The 20,057-nt window shown below is 46.1% G+C and overlaps 1 protein-coding gene across 1 annotated transcript; it reads left to right on the top strand.

Annotated features, from left to right (window-relative positions):
* Nucleotides 1-131: 131 nt before the first annotated feature.
* Nucleotides 132-19,658, top strand: ATP12A (ATPase H+/K+ transporting non-gastric alpha2 subunit). The gene is made up of 23 exons (XM_064634723.1): nucleotides 132-345; nucleotides 1,997-2,143; nucleotides 3,532-3,591; nucleotides 4,432-4,635; nucleotides 5,213-5,326; nucleotides 5,461-5,595; nucleotides 6,217-6,334; nucleotides 6,655-6,923; nucleotides 7,645-7,843; nucleotides 8,344-8,453; nucleotides 9,226-9,360; nucleotides 9,614-9,806; nucleotides 9,995-10,170; nucleotides 11,189-11,325; nucleotides 12,014-12,164; nucleotides 14,186-14,354; nucleotides 14,994-15,148; nucleotides 15,745-15,868; nucleotides 16,141-16,286; nucleotides 16,942-17,075; nucleotides 18,063-18,164; nucleotides 18,842-18,933; nucleotides 19,131-19,658. The coding sequence occupies exons 1-23, from the start codon at nucleotides 337-339 to the stop codon at nucleotides 19,157-19,159; spliced, it is 3,108 nt and encodes a 1,035-aa protein (XP_064490793.1). The 5' UTR covers nucleotides 132-336; the 3' UTR covers nucleotides 19,160-19,658.
* Nucleotides 19,659-20,057: the final 399 nt, after the last annotated feature.

The raw sequence follows: 20,057 nt of genomic DNA, 5'->3' as shown, positions 1-20,057 counted from the left end.
CACATGCCCATTACTGTGGTATTTTTCCACCTACTCCAGGTGAAACAGAAGATGGGCTGGACCTGGAAGGGGAGGGGTGGAGTGGCAGCACAAGATGCTGATTTATAAAGCACTGGCAAACAGTGCTCTTTCTCCACAGGCTTTGGACAAGGAGCTCGTCCTGCCTGAAGGATGCCAAGGTGGGAGCAGGATTCCAGCTAACACCTGCTGGCCATCTGAGAGGGACCTACCACCTCCTGCACTCCAGCTGCTCCGAGCCACTTCACCTCCAGCTGGGCTTTGGCTTTTCATCCAGAGACTTTTTCACTCCACCAGGAAAGGAATAAACTCACCAAGATGGTAAAGGTGAGTACAGTTGCAAGGGATTGCCCCTCCTGCATTCATGTTTCTTCTTAGGAAAAAGCATGAATTTAAGTTTTAATATGCCAATGTATGCTATAAATACAAGCTAAGTGAAAAATTGAGTTAATACCAGACACTGTTGGGAGTGATCAGTTTGGAGAGGGGAGAATTCCAGGACTGGCTGGTTTGATAATCCACAGGTTCATGAGCACTTGCAAGTGCCAAAATCTGAGATTTTATGAAAATGTGCAGGTTAAGGATTAAACATAGATCATGCATGGAAGTGATCAATAGATTCTACTAACTTCATTAATTTTCTTTGTTATGCTCTTCCAACTGCTAAGTTCTCACAGTAGAGAGCTGTTTTCATTCCCTCCTGTCTCTCTCCTTTACAGGGATTTGAAAAGCTGAACAGATTTTTGGGTGGGATAGTTAAAGAGAGGAGGAGGAGGAGGAGGAAGGTGAAGAAAAAGCTCCCAATAGATAAAGCAGACTGTGAATCTTCAGCATGCTAGAACGAAATAGAACCTCTTGTAACAGACATCCCTTCTCTGGGATATTCATCACCAAACTCAAGTGCTCTAAGAAAGGGATTTCAGCCTTTTAAATCCCCAAACTACTCCCCAGCTCTTTGCTTTTCCCTTCCTCGAGATACAATGCCAAGACTTGAATATTCCAACAGTTAAAGGCCAGCTCAGGGTAAGATGCCAATTCTGAGTTCAGAACAGTATTAAGTAATAAGATGCCCCAATTATTATTTTTTTTCCTTGCTATTTCCATTACTTGAGCTCTCTGCTTTGGCTCTCCTGACCCTCTGGTGCTTAATCCATAAGGAAGCCTCCGGAATGGGGTCACCCAATAGTCCTTCCAAGGCCTGGCATGTAGTTTACAAGATAATTAGGAACTGGAACGTTATGATTACAGGAGCTGGTAAATTGGCGGCACAGGAAGTTTGCCCTTCAGACCACGGTGTTAACTTAAATTATTAATTAAATTAGGAAACAGCACAACCCCCAAGTTATCTCTGAGAGCAAAACATTATGTGAGGTTCAGCAGCATCCCCAGGTCAGCAGCTTCCTGGCAAAAATAAGGGAATATTCTGCTAACTCCCTCTTAGTTCTGAGCTCTGTGTGAGAAGCAGCAGACTGGCTTCTCCCTGGCTCTCAGGTGGTGTTTGCCTCATCTCTCACTCGTGATTGAGTGTAAATATAAATATGTAAATGTTAACTTTAATTTAAAAATTAACTCTCCAAGTTATGTGTCTAAAAAGCCCCGGGAACAAGCGAGTTCTCAATGAATAAATTTTCCCTCCACTTTCCTGTTGCAAATCTTTTCCTTTTCCACTGATCTCTTCTTGGAGCTGATAAAGGACTGGATGGTTTTCACTGGCAGTGGTGGGAGCCTGGGCAGTGTTTCCACACTTGGTGTTGGACCATAAACTGCTAAAAGTGTTGCACATCCCTAAAGGAATCTCTGTAATTTCCATTTGGTGAAGTCCTGCCCATGATCACTGTAACACACACTGGGTGGACCTCAGGATAGGACAGGAACTAACACTTTAAGCTGCCAGGAGAAAGGGACAGCAGTAATTTGTAGGTTTTCTACAAAAAGCAGATTTGTCAGAGTTTGACTTGTTTTTTATGGCCTTCCACAGAAAAGGTCTGATGTTTACTCAGTTGAGATCTACGGGACAAAAGATCTACAAAAAGCAGAGATTGAAGATGAAGATGAGAAGCACAAAGACTTAAAAGGCAACAAGAAAAAAAAGAAGACAGAGGAACTTAAGAAAGAGCTGGACCTGGTGAGTGTTGCTGAGCTCCCATTACACCTGCCAATGAAATCCAGGGACTGAAAATCCTGACACAGGGAAGGATTTGCTTCCTCACACCCCTGGAGTGTGTCAGGAAAGTGTTGGGCGAGATTAATACCTAAAATGAAAGATTGATTCTGGTTTAATTAAGCCACCGATGGTACAGAACATTATCTCCCCAAAAAAGGAGTTATTCCCCAGATGGAATAACTGTCACCAGTATTTCCTGACAACTGCCTCTTGCACAGGCAGCCAGGAAACACAGGGCAAGGCACAGAGATTTCCAGCACATCCAAAAGCATGTCTCAGCTTTAAGCCTGGGTTTTTTCCCCCAAACTAACTGCACTGTGCTCCAAGGACAGTGCACTAAGCTCAAGAAACCTGTGTTTTCCTTCTGGCTTGCTCCAGACCTGCTGGCTGCTCTTGGAAATGTTGCTTCCTCTCCACACATTCCAGTTTCCCAATCTGAAACATGAGGGTAATTATACTGACCTCTTTTTGGAGCTGCTTTGAGAGCAGCTCGGAGGAGAGGCTTTTTACAGCCTGGATGGTATTTCAGGGGGAAAGGACCCCAAAATGGGCCACTGGTTCTGTGATTCTGTGATAAATTTACCCGTCACGTGTCCATGATGTGCCCAGTACCAGCTAAACAGTTCCCAGGCCGTTTTATCTTTGCCACCAGGGGATGTAACATCACCCTCCTGTTTCTAAAGAGAAACCAAAGCACAGACAAGTGAATTGACTCATCCAAGGGCCCATGAATCACCCCGTGAAAACAACTGTGAGATCTCTCAAATTCTTGGCTTCTAAATCTCAGCTCAGCACAGGATATAATTAGGCCAACGATACCACAGAGGTGTCACTGCAGGCAAAGGAGAAGAGCTTTGAGATTTCCCTCTCCCACACCCTTTTTAACTGTGGTTAAAACCTGTTGCCTCTCTCTGTGAGACTTGCTGGTGGATAATTTCACATCCCCTGCCTTGGCAATCCAGGGCAGAGATTGTTGTCACACGTTCTCTGCCACTGCCTGTGGTGCTGAGCCTTGTGGCACACACAAAGAGGAGTTATTGATCTAAAAGAAGCACAGGCACTTGTGGCAGGCAGGGTTACCACGAACACACCATCCTGTTCTTGTGACAGATTTGCTGGAGGAGGGAGCTATTTACAAAAGCACTCTGCAAATCAAAAGAAAACATCATCTTCCAGTGGAAGATGCTTTGCTTACCAATGTGCAGATTGTCCATTAATGAAAGTAGGGTGTCATACAAGCAACTGGGTCCGTGGTCCCAGATCCCTGAGAGTTATCCAGATGTCAAAATTCAAATTTCAGCAGGCTGACATTCTGCTCACTCCCATTTTCTCTCCCTTTTGGAATTCAGGATGACCACAAACTCAGCGTCTCGGACCTGGAGAAGAAGTATGGCACAAGCATCGACAAAGTAAGTCCATGGGGCAGCATTAAGGAACTGAATCAGCTGCCTCTGGGCCCCCCAAAGCTTCCAGAAGCAACAGGAAAGCATTAATAGATGTGTGTGGGTGCCTACATCCATGCTCCCTGTAAAGCCTAAACCAGCAAGTCCATGTGCAGCTCAGACCTGGATTTAAAGTGGAGTTTCCCTCAAGTCTGAAAAAGGCTGATCTACTGTTTTGGAACCAAAATCCCTGCACAAAACGGGGCCTCAGGGTTTGCACCAGGATCTCAGCTTTTCTAAAGCTTTTATCTGATATTTTGATTTCACTGCAATTCATTTCTCACTGGCAGTGCCTGTAACAACTTATAGCAAAACTCTACATGGGATGACTTGGTTTTGGAGGAAATATTACATTTGAGAAATTGTGCACCTGAGTCCCTTTGACACCTGACATTTGAGTATGAAAGCACTGCAATGTGGGCAAAGCACAGACAAGAATTTCAAGAAATCCCTGAGCTACAAACACCTTGTGGAATTACAGAAACAGCAGCAAAATAACTGATGTGCACTTTTCCCTGGCTTTCCAAACACTTAGTCCAGGTGTACTTGATTTATAATCACCAGATTTAAAACTCCCATTGGACATGGCCCCAGTGCTCCAGTAAAGAAATATCTGGGGGTTTTTTAGCAGATAACTCATAGCAGCCACTCTGAAATCAGAAAGTTTGGGAATCAAGGTTCTGGGTCACAGCGGCTGATTTGTGACACAAATAACACTGACAGAACCAGCAGCCTGTGCATTTTGTTCTGAGACAAAATGTGCTTTTCTCTGTGGCTTCATGTTAAACATGTCATTTCCTTCTGCAGGGTCTCTCTAGTGCCAGAGCAGCAGAGGTTCTGGCTCGGGATGGTCCCAATGCCCTCACTCCTCCCAAAGCCACTCCCGAGATCGTGAAGTTCCTCAAGCAGATGGTGGGAGGGTTTTCCATCCTCCTGTGGATAGGAGCTGTCTTCTCCTGGATTTCTTTTGCCATCCAGCTTGTCCAGAAAGCTGAATCACCCTTTGACAATGTAAGTAGATGAATAACCACAAAGTGAGTATTTGACCCTGTGACAATCTAAGTAATTTAAATACTACACAGTTACTCAGTAACTACAAGGAGGCCTCTTACTCTTGAAGGACTCTCCCTCTAGGACTGAACACTTCTGATAAAACCTCAAATACCTGTCATACCACTTCTGTCTAGAGAGTAACTATGCAAAGGTTTTATAACCACTGGGCATAATTGCAATACTTGAGTACTCACAAGAGCAATAATGAAGTCCACAAAGAACTCCAGAGTCTTTGATTAATTCCCTTATGGGTTACACTCTGCTAGAAGTATAATTTGTTTGGGCTTGTGTCAGGTACAGTTTAGAGAAAGCTTTTAGAGACATGGGAACCTTGCTATTAAAAGCCCTTTTTATACTCAAAAAGCTTTACTAGATCACTTGCAGGGCAACACTTGAAAGCTCTTTTCTTAAACTGTCTTTTAAACTGACCAATTTTTAAAGTCTGCTGAAGCAACAGAGAACTGTGATTTATTCCAGCAGAGGAATTGCTGAACGCTTGTCTCCAATTAACTGGATTATGCCTTTTATTCATTAGCTCTACCTTGGAGTGGTCCTGGCCGTGGTTGTCATCCTCACTGGAATCTTTGCTTACTATCAAGAAGCCAAAAGCACCAACATCATGGCCAGCTTCAGCAAGATGATCCCCCAGGTGAGAACCACTGAGATGAGAGTTCATCCCAACAACGCTCCTCGGAGCGGCAGGAGCACAACGAGCCCGACCTGACTGCACCCCTTGGCAGGAGGTGCAGAGGGTGATGTTTTTGTCACACTTATGCCTTTCAGCAAGCTCTTGTCATCAGAGATGCAGAGAAGAAGGAGCTGCCAGCAGACCAGCTGGTGGTTGGAGACCTCGTGGAGATCAAGGGCGGGGACAGGATCCCAGCGGACATTCGCCTCATCTCCGCTCGGGGCTGCAAGGTGAGCTGGGCTGGGAAGGGCACAGGGAAAGGGGGAAAACAGGGTTTAGAGGCTTGGATTACACAGGAAGAATTTCTGCACGGCCGAACAGGACTTGGAAGGGCACAGGGAAAGAGGGAAGACAGAGTTTAGAGGCTTTTATTACATAGAAAGAATTTCTGCACACCCAATAGGACCTATTAGAGCTCTAATAGATATAATCTGGTTAAATCAGAGAGCAAAGCTATGCTGTGATGCTCATCTAGGACTAACATCTCCACTCCCTGAACATCAAAAGAAGCCATTAGGTCCATGCCACATTCTAGCAATGCTCTTTGCCAGGACAAAGGCAGATACACCAATACATCATTAAGAGCCCCCACAGACGTGGAAAGAAGGTTTTCAAATCATGTTTTCTTTCAGGCTTCTACTGAAAATCCCTCTGACACGTACACAGCATTGACTGAACTGAATTCCCACAGCAATAGTCTCTGTCAGTGACAGCAGAACTCAGAGAAAAGGCACTGAGAGGTTTTTGTGGCCCTGGCACTGATTATTAAATGTGCTGCCACGTTGCCTTCTGGGCCAGACATCACTGTGTGTTACTAACCTTAACATGGGCATGTCTCCATTTCATTAAAGGTGGACAATTCTTCACTCACAGGGGAGTCAGAGCCACAGTCCCGCTCCTGTGACTTCACCCACGAGAACCCCTTGGAGACCAAGAACATCGCCTTCTACTCCACCACCTGTGTGGAAGGTGGGTACAGAGACAAGGGCCTCCAGAAAGGGTCCTGCTAAATCATTGAAGCAATTCTGCTGCAAGGAACTCCAGGGGGGTTTAATTGCTCGCAAGAAGCTACTGTCCCAAGAAGAACAAAATAAAACCTAAAGCACCAGGATGGTCACAGTATCAACCAGCAGGGCTTTGTCTGAACAGTACCCTGGTCACGCGTGCAACAATCAATTAATTGTGGCTTCCCTGTGGGTTTTCCAACAATAATCCTTTGGAATGTCAAGCTGCAGGTGCCTCTAAGAACCTGTCTGTCCTGGAGCTGACAGTTCTCCCTGTCTCTGCAGGCACTGCCACTGGCATCGTCATCAACACCGGGGACCGCACCATCATCGGCCGCATCGCCTCGCTCGCCTCGGGCGTGGGCAACGAGAAAACCCCCATCGCCATCGAGATCGAGCACTTCGTGTTCCTGGTGGCAGGAGTGGCTGTCTCCGTCGGGGTGCTCTTCTTCATCATCTCTGTCTCCATGAGGTACCAGATTCTGGACTCCATCATCTTCCTCATCGGCATCATCGTGGCCAATGTGCCCGAGGGACTGCTGGCCACGGTGACGGTGAGTCCGGGCTCGGGTCCCACTCCAGTTCTTGTCTGAGTTGTCTTTGAAAGAGGGGGTGGGGTTTTTTTTCCCCCATGGAACTGAAAGGATAAACACTTCATTTGGGAATTCCGGCATAACTGAGTCATTAATCCTAAAACCAACAATCCAGTCTGAAATGAGGTTCTTCAAACATCATTCTGCCTCAATCGCTGACCAGTAGAATGACATGACTCATTTCCCCACAGCCTGTTCCCGTTTGGAAAGGAGGACATTGTACCCTAAAAGATACATGAAAACTCCACTTACTAACACATCTGTGGCATCACTGAAATCCCTGGCTGAGGGGCAGCACTGCTGAGCACTGGTAGCTCTAAAGCACCAGCAGTAGTGCAACAATGAAGAGAATCATTTCAGGATTCATTAAGTTGGTGACCAGGAGCTCCCCCCATTGTAGGTTCTTCCAGCTAAAACAGCCTCTTAACTGCTAAGACATTCTTATTTCTATCAGCAGGCAAGCAGGTTCCTCTCAGCATTGAATGCACTTGTGCTGATTACAGCCAAACCTCAGGGTTTTAGAAAAGAGAGAAAAAAACCTGCACTGTAGTCAATCCAAAGCAAAAAAATTCAAATGTTCTCTTCCAAAAACGAAACCCACAATAAATCCCTGCAGTATGTAACCTCACTACACCCCTCTAATCATCCCTCACTAACAGCTGGACTTCTTTGCTCCTGCCAGGTGAGTCTGTCCCTGACAGCCAAGCGCATGGCCAAGAAGAACTGTTTGGTGAAGAACTTGGAAGCTGTGGAAACTCTGGGTTCTACCTCCATCATCTGCTCTGACAAGACAGGGACCCTCACCCAGAACAGGATGACTGTGGCTCACCTCTGGTTTGACAATCAGATCTACTCAGCAGACACCAGTGAAGACCAAACAAGTAAATGTGGCAATGGGGGACGTGGGAAGGGGCAACTCCTTGGATCAGAGCTGGGATGTTCACACCTACTGGCTGCCAAACTGGTGCCAATGGGAATGTCTTCTGTAGTTAAACCAGACATGTCCTTCTACACAGATGTGCAAAGTCCCTTCTTAGACACGTAGAGATGTGAAAATAAGAATTAATATTTGAACTCCACTCACAGTAAGTCTGGAGGAGGTTCTACTCCAGAGCCTTTTGCCAACAGTACATTTAGGAGGGAAATGAACAGAGAAACATCATCTGAACAGCTTCACCAGCACTGTTAACTGACAGATGGAACAGTTTGGGCCAAAATGTTTTTCTCTAAAAGAACCTGTCGAAAGAGCAACTTTTTTTCTGCAAATACACCAATTCTGCTGTTTCACACTTAAGCTTCTACCTCTATCCCATAATGTGCCATAGGATGCAATGATCCCACAGTGGGCTAAAGGATGCCTTGTGTGTTTTGCTTCCCCCAGCCCAGCCCTTTGATCAAACCTCTCCGTCGTGGACAGCGTTATCCAAAATCGTGACTCTCTGCAACCGGGCGGAATTCCGGCCAGGCCAGGAGAACCTCCCCATAATGAAGGTATTGCCCACTTCACACCAGCTTATTTCCCTTCCTCTGAGGGGACAATTTGTTCTGCTCAGCTTTAGGAATCTCTGAGTTCCCACTGACAGTGGTATTACTGCTGTACACTCACAAAACACTTCACACAGGGGAAAAACCCCACGCAGCCAAGAGTAGGGAATTATAGAATCACAGAGGATCCTGAACTGGAAGGGATTCACAATTCCAGCTCCTGGCCCTGCACAGGATATCCCCAAGAATCCATGTCTGGGAGTATTGTCCATACACAGCTGTGCCTGTGAGGGAAAAGGCAACACAAGCAGCAAGAATCTCTACACTAATAATTACTACGCTATTAATTTAATATAGTGAAGGTAAACATGCCTTAATGAGTGTCTTTACACTTGACTGCTTGAAGGCAGTAAATTCCAGTGACCACACGACCAGAACATATCCTTGATTTCTGCTGTTTACTCACCAGTGCCTTCCTCAAGGTAATTTGGATTTGTGCCTCAGTTAGGTCACCTAGAACTGTGTCACAAAGCCACCACACGAATCTGAGGGTGCTCACAAATCTGCTTTCCAGAATCAAACATTGATTTTCTCTTGGCTGCAGCTCAGCTCTAACTCCAAGGCCAGACATTCCAAATTTTTACTGTCACAATTTTCCAGGACAGCTTGAAGATTCATTGTAGATTCATTGCTGCTAAAGCAGAAAATGTGTTATTGAATCACAGAAGTGCAAAAGTACTACAAAAGCTGTAAACTGTTGCTTCTTTTGTGCACACAGAGAGTCGTGGTGGGAGATGCCTCTGAAACAGCTCTGCTTAAGTTTTCTGAAGTAATTTTGGGTGATGTCATGGATATCAGAGCACGGAACAAGAAAGTGGCTGAAATTCCTTTCAACTCTACCAACAAATTCCAGGTGTGTTTCACTTTTGGAATTCATTTTATGCCAGATTTTTCCCAGCTTAAACCATTTCTATCACTGGGTCTAATGCAACTATTTGTGACCTGGAAGCCTTAATGCAGTAAATAGCAAGTTATAACAGCAAGCATAATACATTTGATGGAAAGTATGATATCCTCGTGGAAGGGAACATTACTTCCATGGAAAACTAGGAGCAAAAAAGGACCATTTCTGCTCTTCCAACCCATTTCCCATTTGTGGTACACAGCTCTCCATCCACGAGACCGATGACCCCGGTGACAAACGTTTCCTGCTGGTGATGAAAGGGGCCCCAGAGAGGATTTTGGAGAGGTGCAGCACCATCATGATCAACGGCAAGGAGGAACCACTGGACAGCGAGAAGGCAGAAGCTTTCCAGACAGCCTACATGGAGCTGGGGGGCATGGGAGAGAGAGTGCTGGGTGAGTCCAGCTGGAGGGGCTGCCCGAGACCTGCAGGAAAATGGGATTTAAAGTCTTGGCACATCCAGCATGTCTGAAAGTGGTTGAGTGCACTGGAGTTGTACGGGCAAGAGCAAACCCCGGTGTCACACAGCAAAACTCGCCTCTTTCTCCCGCTGTGCATGGCACCAACCCCAGTTTCTTTTCAGGTTTCTGCCACTTGTACCTGCCTGAAAACGAGTTTCCAGACAGCTACCAGTTCGACACCGATTCCATGAACTTCCCAACCTCCAACCTGTGCTTTGTTGGGCTCTTATCCATGATTGACCCTCCCCGTTCCACGGTGCCAGACGCCGTCTCCAAATGCCGCAGTGCCGGGATCAAGGTAGGGGTTTTACAGGGAAAGCCACGGTGATCCTACAGAAATACTCAGGATAACAGAGCTTTTAAGAACTTCCACCACGTTGTCATGAAGTATCTTTCTAGCAGCAGCCCCCAAAAATCTAAACATTCGTTAATAACACCCTACAACTGTAACTTAAAGAGTTACAGTTTACCAGAGGCAAAACAATTTAACTTAAGTGGGAATTTGGCTACAGGAACAGCACAGAACCCCAAAACTGGGAATCCAAACTTACCAAAGCTCAGATAGGGCCTCGTCAGACCTATTGCTAGAATACAGAAGCCATGCCAGCTACAATTACTTGTAAACAGAGTAAAGTGACAGAAGCAACTCTTGAGAAGGCATCAGGACACCAGGGCTACACTTGCCAAGAATTTTTACCCACAGGAATCACAAATCTCAAAACTGTTCAAGTTGAATGTGAAACAATAATTCCCCTCATTTCACTCCTAGGGGATCCACAGGTAAACTTTCAGCTCTAAGCAGAGGTGAGATCTGTCTAAGTAAAGGACAATCATCTCTGGAATTGCAGATCTCAGATGAGATGAATCCCAAGCCTGATGAAATTTTCTATAGTCTGAAGACAGATCTGGCAGCTTTTCTTCGAGAAAAAAAAAGGCTGTGTCTTATCTGTCAGGACACCTCAGTCACAAGGATCCATTTTAAGATGCAATATTCTAAGGAGCTCTCGCCATTGAACATACTCAATATAGATCCTTATATAAAGGCTTCTTAATTCTGCATTATTCTCACCTTGCTGCCTGTGACAACTTCTTCCTTTACAGCCCTGATAAAACAGCCTCAATAAGGAGAGTCAGAGTCCTGCTGTCGACGTGGAGCTCAGTAATTACTGCTCATAGTCTCCCTTTGTTATTCACATAGCACAGCTTTCCCACCCTAAACTGCTTCCCGGGCTTGCAACAATAGATATTCCACCTTATCTCGCCCCAGCCAGGGCATACCCGTTTGTCACTCACCCCAGTGCCTGTCCCTTGCCCAGGTTATCATGGTCACTGGCGACCATCCCATCACGGCCAAGGCCATTGCCAAGAGCGTGGGCATCATTTCAGCCACCAGTGAGACCGTGGAGGACATTGCCAAGCGCCTCAACATTCCCGTGGAGCAGGTCAACAGGAGGTAAGAGCAAACAGAGCACAGGGAATACCTGTGGGCTCGTTTTCCTGCTCCCTCCACGGAGCTTTTACAGCCCAGTTCTGCACCCACCTGCCTTCTGCTCTTCTGTTCCATGGCACGTTCCCAGTTGTGCCCATCCCATGTGCCATCCCTACCTAAACAACTCACTGGCTCTCATCTTTTTTCTCAAAGAAAACCCAGCAAAATATCCTTTACAGATCACGTTTGATTCAGTCACAGCCCTTCTGACAAAACACACATAGACACATAAAGCAAAATTCAGAATCACAGCTACCCAAGGACCATCAGTCCAAATTCCTCTTTCACCCACCAAATGTGGGGGGAAAAAAATAGCATCACAAGGGAAGGATAAAAGCTCTTTACAGAAGGGATGTCTTCCCCTTCTGCTGTCCCTCCCTCCCACTGAGAGGCCTCTTTAAAATGCATTTTCTGCTGCTCGGGAGGAAGCTTCAATGACTCCCCTCTGTATCCAGGTAACTGTAATTCACTCCGCATTTCTGCGGCGCCTTTCATTCAACACCTGCTGATTAACAACAAACTGCTTCCGAAATTACCTCCATTTGCCGCTTCCCCACTACCCAGCTGCATTTACATGCTTTCCACGAGTGCACTATTTTTATCTGAGCCTTTTAATTCGAAAATTCACCCAGCTCTCCCCCGGCTCTTGCAGGGAAGCTACAGCAGCCGTGGTTAATGGGATGGAGCTGAAGGACATGAACTCGGAGCAGCTGGATGAGATCCTGTGTAACCACTCCGAGATAGTCTTTGCTCGGACATCGCCCCAGCAGAAGCTGATTATAGTCGAGGGCTGCCAGAGGCAGGTGAGTAAGAGGTGGGGAAGGTTCCATGCCCTTCAGGAGCTTTCCCCGGGTATCAGCCGCGTGGTGAGAGGGTGGAAGGCAATTCCCGGTGCTCCCTGAGCTCTGTTTATACTCTTTGCACTGAGCAGGAACATTATCTAACAGCTTGCCACCAACACTGCCTGGACAGAATCCAAGCCACTCAGATCCCTGCTACACACTCTGAACTCCTGCTGACAAAATGAGCTTTCCCTGGGCTTCACTGGCTTGGAGCTGTAGCCAGGGTCTGGATTTTGGATTCTAACTCTGAGAAGCAGCTGTGCTGCACAGAAAGCAGAGACTGCACTGCTTGGGAAGCTGCCTTCCCTCGGGAATCCTTTCAGCCCAGATAAAAGCAGCACCCTGCCACATCCTCTCATCTTATCTCTTGTGGCCATTTAGAGCCGTGTGCTGCTGCCCACAGGAATGTTCAGGAGTGAGGTGGGTTAGGGGTGTGCTTGGCAGTGCTGGGTTAACAGGTTGGACTCGTGGAACTTAAAAGCTCTAAAGGATTTATGGTTCTAAAGGTATGAACCCCACAAATTGTCACAGAGTGATTTATTCACGACCAAGCCTTATGTCTGGTGCTTTCAAAGGCTGTAAATCAACCCACAGAAAGCAGGATTTAAAGACAGTTTGTCCCATCCACAATATTATGTAAAGGAGTGTGGAGTGCAGCCAGCACAGGAGGCAGAGAAATGACACCTACAGAGCTCTGTAAAAGATGCAAATTGCCACCAAAAGATCCTCCCTTCAGAAATGACATCTTCCAGGTAGATGCTGTGAATCAAAGCTGATTCACAGTGCTGTGCCTGGGCTTTGTAGAGAAGACATGGCACAAGACATTATTTTAGTTGTGTAGTTATGCCAGCACTAAGCTTTCCAATCAGCTCGTTGGGTTTAAGCCTGGGCTGCTTTCAGGAGAGTGGGGGAAAAAAAAAAGATAAAAAAGAGATTAAATGGAAAGATCTTATTTTTTGAATGGTCCCTGTTTGGCACGTGGTGGGTAAATGTGCTCTGCACTGCTCAGACACCCACACTCCGGGGAGATTTGGCTCTTTAGAGGATGGAAAGGAACACCCTCCCCCCTCAAAACTCAGTCTCCACGCTATGTTTAGTGCTTAGAGCTTATAAGCCCTTCTGTACATAGCATTATTTATAGGTAGTGACACTGAGCTAAATCCCCCCAGGGACAGGACACTCAGCATTTCTATTAATCACTTTGTCAGGCTTTTTCCCACTTGGAACACCCTGTATTGCATCAAACCACAAACTCCTGCATCAGCTGGAGCAAGACCTTTAGCTGCAGGATAGTTCCATGGGAAGATAACAAAGAAGTTGAGCTGGATAAGCAGAGTTTTCCATCTTTTGGATTACTGGAGCAATTCTAGCCTAGGCTGGTGATGGCCAGAAGGTGTTGGGATAGGATGGGAATGGGCTCTCACTCAGCAGTTACATAATTTACAATTAGGATGAAACCTGGCTGATTCTGTAGGCACCTCACAAAATAACCCCAAAAAACAGGACAGAGCATGTTGTGTCAACCAAACCTCCCACAGATGACAGAGGTGAACCTGGGTCTGCTCAGACAGGGATAGACTATATATATATATATAGGTGGATATCTAAATCTTTCAGCTTATACTCCACAGAAAGAAGCTATCAGATTAATTGCATTTGAAGTGCATCTAACGGAGGTGTCTACTCTGTAGGATGTAGTAAATCACATCCCTGAATTTTCTATATTTCTACTAAAGTATGAACCTAAATGACCAACTCAGAGACAGACATTATCACACCAAAGTCCAAGGCTGCTGTCCAAACCCTTCCTACCATCCCTCTGATCCCTGGCTGTTTTCTGGGGGTACCAAGAGGATTCAGAACTTCCCTTCAGCATCTTTTTTCTAGAGATGTAAAGAGTGTGCTGAGAGCAGCCTGTCCTTAGGGGCAAACAACCCCCCTCTCCTCCCCAGCCCACATCTGGATCCTTTTGTGTGTTCCAGGGAGCAGTTGTTGCCGTGACTGGAGATGGAGTCAACGACTCCCCCGCCCTTAAAAAAGCAGATATTGGAATTGCCATGGGCATTGCTGGCTCTGATGCAGCTAAAAATGCAGCTGATATGGTTCTGCTGGATGATAACTTTGCTTCTATCGTCACAGGAGTGGAGGAAGGTAAAAATAATGTTGCTGCCCACTTTCTGAGCTGAGAGCTGCTGTCACACAGCACTGGCCAGCCCTCCTGATCCTTCCCCCTGCACTCACCTCCTCTTTTTTTTTCTTTCTGGATTTGGAGATGTGATTTTGATATTTGGGGAAATTGGGAATTAATTCCACTCATACACATGAAAGTCATCCTCTCTCTCACACAGCATTGATTTGCTACTGCTGTTTGATCAAGCTCCAGACAAAAGGCACTTCCCAGCTTGTTCCCATGAGTTTGGAGCCTCACAAAGATACAAATAGTTTCCTCTACGTTTTCAGTCTGTTATTTGCTCCACTCTCACCATCAAGATTCTGGGGTTTCCATTGAAACCACAGCATGGTGTGGAATGGGACTTTCCTCTCAAACTTTCTCATTGAAAGAGAGTTTTTATCACACTTGAATTTTCAGGAGGCTCTAAGGGAAGGTAGGTTAGCAGTTAAAAAAAAAAAACAAACCAACAAAAATAACCTGTAAAATGCATGAGGAAACATATGAGGAAAGTCAACATAAGCAGTAAATGTTTTCACTTCGTTTAGCTAAAAATGGAACTTTTTTCCTGGAAAACACTTAAGAATTCACTTTTACACAAGAGTTTCCTCCTCCCCCAGGCCGCCTGATCTTTGACAACCTGAAGAAAACCATTGCCTACACCCTGACCAAGAACATTGCTGAGCTCTGCCCCTTTCTCATCTACATCATTGCCAGCATCCCGATGCCCATTGGCACCATCACCATCCTGTTCATTGACCTGGGCACAGACATTGTAAGTCATGTTTGAAGTCATTTTCTGCTGGAATATCAAGCTAGAGGGGCTGGGTGCAAAGGGAATGCAGAACAAAGGGAGGTTTCCCTGCCTTACCCTGCAGCCCAGTAACAAGGTGGTGAAAGAGGGAGGTAAAAGCAGCCAGGGGTAGAGAAAGAAGAGTAGAAAACAACAACTACCTGCAGAGGGGGAGAGGAAGCAAAACCTGTGCTGACAAGAACAATCAGAAGTGAGCAAATACCAGTGTTTCAATCAAGAGATCCCAGAAATCACTGCAGTTACTGCAGGGGATGAACACCAGATATTTCACCAGAGCCAAGGCATCTGAAAGGCCCTTTAATGTTTTTTTTCATATCCTCCAGCTCTTTCTGTTGTCATGGGATCACCAGACCTAGGAAACAGTCTCAGACTCCCCTCAAACCCTTGAAACATGTCTAGGGAACACCCCAGGGATCCTTCTGTCCCCTTTGGATCCTGACAAGGCAGCACATGTGAACAGTTCTCAGAACCACCTGAGAGCTGAAACTTTGCTGACAAACACCCGAGAAACGGGCCAGTGCTGCCCCCAGGGCTCTGATGGGTTGTTTCTGCTGCAGATCCCCTCCGTGGCTCTGGCCTACGAGAAAGCTGAGAGCGACATCATGAACAGGAGACCTCGGAACAAGAGGAAAGACCGGCTGGTGAACGAGCAGCTGGCTGTGTACTCCTACCTGCAGATCGGTACGTTGGCCTCCCAGACACTGCCTGGCATCAGCAAAGCAACACAGAGTCCATCTGATCCATTTTTTAAAAAACAGAGAGCTGAAACTCAACTCCCTCCTCTGCAAATTTACCAACTCCCTTCTATTATTCAACACCACAACAGGGGTTTTATCTACAGGGAGCAAGAAACTCGGAGCACCAAGAGCTCTAAAACTACCTGTAGGCTCATGGCATGTTCCCCAGTGCTCCTTAATCTGGTTCTTCCTCATTGCAGCCCTTTGATTTTGCAGGTATCATGCAGTCAGTGGGAGCCTTTGTGACCTATTTCACCGTCTATGCTGAGCAAGGTTTCCTCCCTTCCACCTTGCTGGGCGTGAGGGTCAACTGGGAAAGCAATGCCATCAATGACTTTGAGGATTCCTACGGACAGCAGTGGGTAAGGAAGCACTGAAAATTCCTTGCACTGCCCCTCCTTAAAAATTCTATACTCTCCTCAAAAATTCTATACTCTCCTCCAAAATAAAGAAAGGAAAATGAGATTTAAATGCAATTATAATTAGTTGCCACACAATGTTCCTTCAGGATACACTCTTCAGAGCTTCCTGGCACCCAGCTTTCATTCAACCTCCATTCTTTCATTCATTCTTCTGCAGTTTGCCCACTTTCTCATTCAGAGCCTCTGGAGATGCACCTTCTTCCCTGGACTGTGTGTTTAAGCCCATCCAAATCAATCACAAGCATCATCTCTCAGCCCTGCTCCTGAACAGCACCCTGCAAACAGTACTTTGCAGTCTCTGCCTCCCCCTTTCCCTCCTCACTCCCCCTCACTCATCCTGCAGAAATCACAAGGCAGAAGGCACTAATAAATGAACACAAACACCTCCTCACCCCCAGCTCGTGCTGCAGCCTCGTGACTCAGGCACAGCACCTGTTGGACTAAAACTGGCCCAAATCTGATCCCTGTGGATCTAAATCTGGAATAACTCTGCATTTACACCTTGGGAGCCAAAATAAACCCCACTCTCGAGTTTTGCAGCCTCCTGCACGAGATGTCTGACAGAACACTCCCTGATTTTTCCTTCTCTTTGCAGACCAAATACCAGAGGACCTATCTGCAGTGGACAGGCTACACGGCCTTCTTTGTGAGCATCACCATTCAACAAGTCGCTGACCTGATCATCAGGAAAACACGGAGAAATTCCATTTTCCGGCAGGGCCTTTTCAGGTGAGTTTTGCAGATTTGACACGTGGGATCCCAGAATGGGTTGGGTTGGAAGGGACCTTAGAGGTCATCCAGTTCCACCCCTTTGCCACCTTCCACCAGACCAGGCTGCTCCAACATCCAGCCTGGCCTTGGACACTTCCAGGGATGGGGCAGCCACAGCTTCCCCAGGCAACCTGTGCCAGGGCCTCCCCACCCTCGCAGTAAGGAATTCTTTCCTAATATCTAATCTAAACCCATGTTTCAAGTTATCCTCCAGCTCATTTCAGAAGCAGGTCAGCTCAGTGATTTGACCCACTCACGTTCAGCCTTTGCACAAAGACCAAGTCTGGCCTCAAGCAACCACAAATCTCAGACAAACATTTTACTCCACCTCCCCTTCCCCCCTTTCCTGCTTCAGGAAAGGGGTTTTCTTTTAAAGCAAGGCATTGTATTCATTATCCTGAAAATGCATCAGCTTTAAACCAACTCTCCATTCATTAAAATGCTCACTATAAAAAAAAAAAGGGGGGGAGTTTCCTTTCCAGATTATTTTCTCAACTTCTTTATGTAGTTATCAACAGATAGCACGTTTGGAGCTCTCTGAGATAACTCCAGGCTCCAGAAGGGGAAATACCAGCTGGCCACCCTCTGCACCCTTCAATCCCACGGGAGCCAGGGAATTCAAAATATCTACTGGGACAGAGGCCACAGAGCACAGCAGGCATTCACCCCGGGCATTCCCGATAGGAGGGGATTTGTTCTCCATCCTTTATCTGCAGGGCCAGAGCCCACACCTGTGTGCACTTCCTGCTCCCATTAGCACCTGAGTCACGCTGGGCACACTCCCAGTGCACACTGTGTGCATCCCAAAGCTTGCTGCCAGCTGGGAATGCTGCCAGGCAGAGCAGAGCCCACCCTGTGTCCCCAGTGCCCGCCTGGGGCAGCTCATTCCAGCTGTGCCCCCACGGATAAGGAGCTGTAACTCCTCCTCTTTGCTCTTCCCTGCAGGAACAAAGTCATCTGGGTGGGCATATTTTCCCAGATAGGAATTGCTTTGATCCTCACCTATGGCCTTGGACATGTTACAGCCCTGAATTTCACACCTCTCAGGTGAGTTTTGGTGCTGCTGAACTTCCCTTGCCTTCCACAGACAAACACACCATGGGAGGAGGGTGCCCATGCAGGGGTAAATACTGAAGAATATTCATTCTGAAGAGCAGAACGGGCTATTTCTTAACCAAAAAGGACATTATTATCATGACTTCCACACTATTCCACAGATTTACTACTGAGCATCCAGAAACTTGCCTGTGTAAAGCAAACATTTTAATGCTTTTTTTTCCAACATCTCCAATATTTTGGTGAGAATAGCCAGCATTAAACTTTTATTCTAAAGAGATCACTCTCAGAATAGCCAGCACTTAACTTTTATTCTAAAGAGATCCCTGTCAGAATAGCCAGCATTTAACTTTTATTCTAAATAAATCACTCTCAGAATAGCCAGCATTTAACTTTTATTCTAAATAAATCACTCTCAGATAGGCTCCATTTCTCTGCCATTTTCAGAGGCTGTAATGCCACCACCAGGCAATGTTTCCTTCTGAATAGGATCTGGAATAGGTTCATTCTGAGGCTTTATAGGCACATTTAGTGCTTAGTTAAGACAAAGGAAAGAGGCCCAAAAGTCCAGATTCTCTTTTAGTGACCCCAAACAGCACAGAGGCCCCGGAATGGCAGCTGGGTGGTTGGTAATGCCCCTGACTGAGCCCCTCTTCCCACCCTGCCAGGTTCCAGTACTGGTTTGTGGCTGTGCCCTTTGCCATCCTGATCTGGGTCTATGATGAAATCCGTAAGCTGCTCATCAGGAGGTACCCAGGAAGTAAGTACAGGATTCTTCCAGTTTAATATTTTGATTTAATGTGTCTTTTCCTACCCTTTCACTCACACACACCCCCCAGCCACTGCTCACAGGTGGCTGTTTAAAAATGAACCATTTGTTGCCAATCATCACTTTGCCTTTCTGAGGGAAAAAAATAACTGATTTTTTTTTTTCTCCTCTCCCTTCTCCTCCTGCAGGTTGGTGGGACAAGAACATGTATTATTGAAACAGCCCTTACCAAAGGTTTTCTTCCTCCTCCTGGAGAGATTCTTCCCCACCTGACTCAGCCTCTGCTGCTTTCAAGTCCTGTCTGTGCAATATTAAGCATGGATTTGCCCCACGATGGGGTGAAATGATTTCATGAGTTTAATGAAGAAATAAGGACTTTAGAGGTTGATGAATTAGCTCCCACTGTACTGTAAAGCCAAGACTTGTCTAGAAATTGAAATACTACCTATTTTTGTAACGACTACAATCTCCCCTCGTTCAAAGACGAAGTTGGAGAGCACTCTGAGAGGAAAACACACATAAAGGACAAAAAAAAAACCCCAAAAGACAGAAATTCCATGCAATCTAAGGCATTAATTTGCACTGAAGGTGTTGTTTGCTGATTTTGTTCTGGTGGAAGTGAATTCCAAGCCAGTGCATACACAGATCTGTATTCCCTTACCAAGGGTAAAAGTGCTGTATAGGAACAATTTGTTAATAAAACTTTTTCCAGAAAACTGTTCTCCACCTTGTTTTCTTACAAAGACTGAGAAAAACTGAGTGGAACAGGGAAGGACCTGACCTCTCTGCCAGGTCACAGGGGAAAGAGGTGCCCCCCTTTACAGCCCAACATACTTGAAACACTTCTTTTGACAAATTCCTTTCGAAAATCAAGGCACAAAGCAGAAGATTTGAACACTTTGAGAGCCAAGATTCAATACTTCCTTTCCAAAGGCGACAACCTCCAAGGCAAAATAACCCTTGGGATGGGTTAGATGGGAACAGTTAAAGCTCTCTTAGAAACCAGCTCTTGAATAGGGTCATTTCAGCAGGAACCAGGAGGTCCCACATCTTGGTCAGAGCAGGGCTCTACCAATTTTAAATGATAAATGATATGTATTAAATTTCACGTTTCA

The sequence above is a fragment of the Pseudopipra pipra genome, chromosome 23 (assembly GCF_036250125.1).
Source record: "Pseudopipra pipra isolate bDixPip1 chromosome 23, bDixPip1.hap1, whole genome shotgun sequence".
Lineage (NCBI taxonomy): Eukaryota > Metazoa > Chordata > Aves > Passeriformes > Pipridae > Pseudopipra > Pseudopipra pipra.
The sequence above is the reverse complement of the archived record's forward strand: the minus strand, read 5'-3'. Positions and strand labels throughout refer to the sequence as shown.

Coding starts and splice junctions, on each gene's coding strand:
- ATP12A (XM_064634723.1), top strand. Junction 6,924..7,644: donor GACTGCTGGCCACGGTGACG/GTGAGTCCGGGC, acceptor TGCTCCTGCCAG/GTGAGTCTGTCCCTGACAGC. Junction 15,149..15,744: donor TTGACCTGGGCACAGACATT/GTAAGTCATGTT, acceptor TTTCTGCTGCAG/ATCCCCTCCGTGGCTCTGGC.